This window comes from Caloenas nicobarica, chromosome 24, assembly GCF_036013445.1.
Source record: "Caloenas nicobarica isolate bCalNic1 chromosome 24, bCalNic1.hap1, whole genome shotgun sequence".
NCBI lineage: Eukaryota > Metazoa > Chordata > Aves > Columbiformes > Columbidae > Caloenas > Caloenas nicobarica.
In genome coordinates this window covers 549,926-555,510 of record NC_088268.1, presented here as the reverse complement: position 1 = coordinate 555,510, position 5,585 = coordinate 549,926, and the positions used below count along the sequence as shown (strand labels likewise).

At 50.0% G+C, this 5,585-nt stretch overlaps 1 gene segment (V, D, J or C); it reads left to right on the top strand.

Annotated features, from left to right (window-relative positions):
* Nucleotides 1–1,494: 1,494 nt before the first annotated feature.
* On the top strand, nucleotides 1,495–3,074 carry LOC135998287 (T cell receptor alpha variable 4-like). The segment is given in 3 exon segments: nucleotides 1,495–1,546; nucleotides 2,037–2,388; nucleotides 2,960–3,074. Coding segments are annotated over 3 exon segments (519 nt in total).
* The last annotated feature ends 2,511 nt before the right edge of the window (nucleotides 3,075–5,585 follow it).

Here is a 5,585-nt window from a genome sequence, read left to right as displayed (position 1 = left end):
AGCTGGCTGACACACATTAGTGGTATCTGGTAGTAGGGATCCGAAGTAGGACCAATACTGTTTAATATTTTAATGAACACCATGAGTTATGAGAAGTAAGGAACGCTGTTACTTGTGGAAAACACCGACCAAGGGGAATGGGCTGTAATTATCAGGCGTGGCACCTGTTCAAAGGACCAGGACAGGCTAGAGATATTGGCTAACTGTAACGTCATGAATGTCAAAAAGAGCAAGGGCAAGGTTTTGCATATGAGGGGAAGAAAAGCCGGTTTAGTCATGCAGGCCAGGGGCTGGCTACCTGGGACGCATATCCACAGAAAATGATGTGGGGTTTTAAGAGACACCCAGCTGAGTATGAGACAGTGGTGTGCCCTTGCAGCAAACAGGACCAACTGCATCCTGAGCTGTGTTATTCAAATTGTTGACAGCAGGTCCAGGAGAATGATCCTGCCCCTCTGGCACGTCTGAGATCACATTTGGAGTGCCGCATCCAGGCTGGGGCTCCCTGATCCAAGAAGGTTATTGACACATTGGACTGAGTTCAACAAAGGCCACCACATAAATCAGGGGGCTGATGAGCATGACATTCAAGGAGAGGCTGAGAGAACTGGCTCTTTTCATCTTAGAAATGTCTCAGAGGATATATTCTTCCTTTCTACAAATACTCTTTCAGCAGAATAGAAGAAGATGGAAGTTTGCAGAAGACAGAGCAGAAGTGCCCAGGAGTTTGTGCATTTTCCATCCTGAGAGGTGTTCAAGAATGGAGTGAATGTGACTTTGAGCAACATGATCAAATGGGATATGTTCTGAGCACAAAGGTGATGTAGAAGACCTCTGGAGGTGACTTCTCACCTACATTCTGGCTCTGTAATCCTCTCCCTGCCTTCCCTGACCCCTTCATGCCCATGGACACAATAATCCTCACACACCTTCTGCCACAACACAACTTTCAGGCATTGTGCTGGGACTACACAGAGGCAGCTGAAGGGAGGCTCTCTGGCTCCTCACTGCCAACCGCAGGAAATCAGTGGCTGCTGTTTCCAGCCTCTGAGCTCAGAGACATCCGTGAAGCTGGCCCATCTCCTCGGTCAGGGCCCTGCTGTTCCACAGGTTGCAGCTGGCACGGTGAGGGCTTGTTCTTGCTGGAGGAGGGGCAGAGTCCGGTTGCCAGGAGCCAAAGTTGTGGCCGTGCCGAGCCCCGGAGCGAGATTCCGCTCCAAAAAGGGGTTTTTGGTGGGCCAGTCCCCGAGCGGCGCCGGCGCAGGGCTCAGCCCCGGGGCGGAGCTGGCGGCGGGGAGGAGAGAGGAGAGAGGAGGGAGAGGAGAGAGGAGGGAGAGGAGAGAGGAGGGAGAGGAGAGAGGAGGGAGAGGAGAGAGGAGGGAGAGGAGAGAGGAGGGAGAGGAGAGAGGAGAGAGGAGAGGAGGAGGCAGCACGGCCGGAGCAGAGCGCCGGGGCTGGCGGGGGGCAGCGAGGCGCGGGCGGCGGAGCGGCGGGATGCGGCGGTGCCGGGGCGCAGGGCTGGCGGGACTGGCCGCGGTGCTCCTGGGTGCGCGGGGCTGGCGGGGCTGGGTGGGGGATGGGGCTGAGCCTGGGGTGTCCCCTGCAGTTCCCTCGATGCTGTCGTCCCCTTTGGCTTCCTTCTGGATCTCTGGTCCCGAAACACTCTTCCGGCCGTCCCACATTGCCTCTGCAAAACACATCGCTTTATTCTTTGTCCATCCCTCCCAGTTTCCTTTCTTTCGTCTGCATCTCTCCTTATAGCTCCTGTAGTCATTCCTTCATCTTGCTTCTTTCTTTCTGTCATACCTTTGCCCCACTCTTTTTCCTAAGTGATTCCACCCGTCATTCATGCTTTCATCTCTTCACCTAATATTAATGGACGCTTCCATTACTGAACATGTTGACATCCTCTGGAAACTTTTTCCACATCACATCTGTGTTCTTGATTGCTTCTGCGGGACTTGTCCTGAGAAACAGTAGACAGGGCTGAGCAGAAGGCAGGTTTTGACGAATTTTCCTCTTTTTCTCCCCGGCAGTGACTGCGGGCAGAGCCCAGGTGCAGCAGGAGCCGTTGGCAGAAACCACCGAGGGCACCGAAATCAGCATCAACTGCTCACACCCCAGCATACAGACAGGCGACTACATCTACTGGTACCGTCTTCTCCCGGGCCGAGGTCCCGAATTCCTCGTGTGGGGTACTAAAGGCTCCAAAGCGCTGTCGGACCCGCCGGGGCGGCTGTCGGTGGCGGCAGACCGCCGGTCCAGCGGCCTGTGGCTCGCCCAGCCCCGGCGCAGGGACGCGGCGGTGTATTACTGCGCCGTGGGAGACACGGGGATAGGAGCCGGGACTGCGGCCGGACACGAACCGCCGCGGGAGGGGCCGGGCGGGTGTGGCGGGGGCGGGGAGACAGTCCCAGCCGGGCCCGCCAGGGGACGCTGTTCCTTGTCGCTTCTCCTTCCCCCGAACATCCCTGTTCCTGCACAACTCCCCAAATAATTTTCACGGCACTCCCTCAGGAGTCTGATTCCCTGTAGGCACAAACACCCCTCAGTTTATATGATGATCACCTCACCCTTATGGGAGGTGTCATCCCCAGACAAGGGGACGATTGTAATACCCTAAGGGTTAGTGAGAAGATCATGGTAAACAGGCTTGTGCTGGATGTCCTCCTGCCACATAGAAACTATGTGTCTGACTCTGGGTAGGAGTGTTTGCAGCAGGTGCTGTTCTCAGAGACATTTTTCCTTGAGGTGACTCATCCATGGCCTTGGAGAAGGGGACAGTAAAGCCCTGTGGAGAGGGGGAGTCTGACTCCTGTTTCCAGGTACCTTGGTCTGTGCCTGGTTCTGCCTCCTACCAAGGGACAAGGAGGACATAGGTGGTCTTTCTCCTCCTTAATATATTCAAAGACCACAATGAGGTCTCTCTGGAGCCTTCTCTTCAGCTTTTCTTCATCAGACAGCTGTTCCAGTACTTGAAGTCTATTTGTGGCTGTCCCCTGGAGGACCTGCTCAAACAGGTCCACATCTTTCTTTATTGGGAAGCCCAGAACTGGTCACAGTCCTCCAGGTAGGATGTTACGAGAGCCAAGTACAGGGGACAATCACTTCCCTTCACCTGCCGGCTGCACTTCTTTTGATGCAGCCCGGGATACAATTGGCTTTCTGGGCTGCAAGCACACATTGCTGGCTCATGTCCAAGTTGTCAACCACCAGCGTCACCAAGTCCTTCTCCAGAGGGCTGCTCTCAATCCCTTCATTCCCCAGCCTGTATTGAAACTGGGGATTGCCCCAACCCAGGTGCAGGACCTTGCACTTTGCCTTGCTGAACCTCACGGGCATGCTTAAGCTCTCTTTTCTTGATCTCGTGATCCCTTCCTGGAACATCATCCCGTGCCCTTTGGGCACGTGGACCACGTGCTTTACTTCAAGGTTCAGGAGGCCCACTAGGCCCCAGAAGTGACCAGATTCCAACCTGAGATTGCTCCCTGGGAATCTCCTTTTGAGGGTTTTAGCATCCACAAGTGGTGGTTGTTTTTAAGAACCACCTTCAAAAAGCACAGGAGCAGGCAATTCCTTTGTGTCCTAACTTAAGAAAGCAGGGCAGAGAACCAGCTTGGTTGAAAAGGAAACTCCTTGTAGAACTCAAGAGAAAAAAGAAATTGTGCAATCTCTGGGCTTCACAGGAAGATTACAGAGCTGTGGTTCACATATCCAAGGAGAAGACAGGAAAAGCCAAAGCTCAATTAGAGTTGAAATTGACCAGTGTTGTTTCAGGCAACAAGAAATGCCTTTTTAAGTATAATAGTAACAAGAGGAAGTCTAAAGAAAACATTGAACCGATCCTTGTTGAAGATGGCCACCTAACTAATAGGGGTAAAGTAAAAGTGGAGGCATTCAATGCTTTTTTTCTCCTCTGTCTTTAATACTATATTGGGCCCTTGCTAACCAATGTTATTTCTTATTTGCCTTTGCAATTAACAGTTTTTTTCAAAAGCCCTTTTTTATTGCCCCTCACAATACTGGCCAGCTTCGATTCTAATTGAGCTTTGGCTGCACAAATTTCCCCCCTATAGTGCTGAGCAGGATCTCTCTAGTCCTCCCATGACTCCCGACCTTTCTTCCACTGACCATATACATTCTTTTTTTCGTATTAACTCAAGAAGAAGATCTCTCCTCAGCCAAGCTGACTTTCTGCCTCACCTGCTAGGTTTTCAACATTATGGAATTGCCTGGTCTCGTGCTTTTAGGAGGTGATACTTAAAAAGTGACCAACACTGATGGGCCCCAGCACCTTCAAAAGATCCCAGGGGATCTTACTAAGTAGTTCTCTTCCTGCGTATTATGCCTAAGAGTACTCTGTGCTGTTAGAGCTCTGGGAAGCTACTGTATCAGGAAGTGCTCTGGAATGATCCCTTTTTCAAATTTGTCAAGGAATTAAGTTTTTCTCTTCTGCTCCATGACAGGGCTTTTGGTAAAATAGAGGTGGATTATATAGGAAAAATGTATCTGGTGCCTGCAAATTAGATGGAGCAGTTATGGGTGCTGTCATTACCCAGGAGAGACATGAGTTCTCTCTTTGGAAGCTGAAATGAGCGACATTCTCCAGAAACCAGGATTGGTGGCCTACAAGAAAGCAAAGGGTTATATGGCTGTTCTTCAAAAGTACTTATCCCATGAGAAGCAGAGAGATCAGAAAAAGAGAAAAATAATTCCTGCTTTTCCAGAAGAAAACAATAGAGAGGTGGAAAAGCCCTTGGAGACTCCTGAGGACTCCAGCCCTGTTGTCCAGGAAGTGCCTGATCATGTGCATCCATGGTATTGGACGAACGCACAAGTGCTGTGAGGTAAACTAGGGCAGCACAAGCATATTTCTTCTTGAGAAAAACAGGGAAGTTTTGTATTCAAAAGTCCTGCCTGCTTGATTTAGTCCAAAGTCTCCTCCAACCCTGTGGCCCATCTGAGAAGACCTAAAGGCTGGAATGTGTTTGAGAAAGCCATGTCTGTCTTCTTTCATGGGTCATACCAAAACTAGTTCTCTAGAAACAACTGGAAGTGACTGAGGAGGGCTGAGAAGCATCACACACATCACCTAACGAGAGGAAGATACCTAAAACCCAGGGACATACCCTGTGAAGTTTACTGTTCAAACAAAAATATTCATAGGATCATGGAATGATAGGATGGCTTTGATTTGAAGGGACCTTTAAAAGGTCATCTATTCCAACCCTCCTTGCCTTGGAGGGTTTATATTCAGAAAATCCTTAACCCTTACTATCTGTACGGTACGTTAAAATAAAAAGCTTGTTGGTGTGGGGTGGGCTGGGCTGAGGTTAAAGAGCACACACTCAGCCTTGGAGATGGCTTGTAAATTTTATTGACAGAATACATTGACGAAAATTGCTGCAAGACATGCTGGTCTGGGTCTTCTGAAACATACTTTGAAAGGCTGTGGCCATGAGGAAATCTCCATCTTCATATTTTACAAAGCACATCAATGTCAAATCATTTTGTACTAAATTGTTAGAATACAGTTCTGAAATTTGTTATGGTTATCGGGATGCATATTCTCAACCATGCTCATT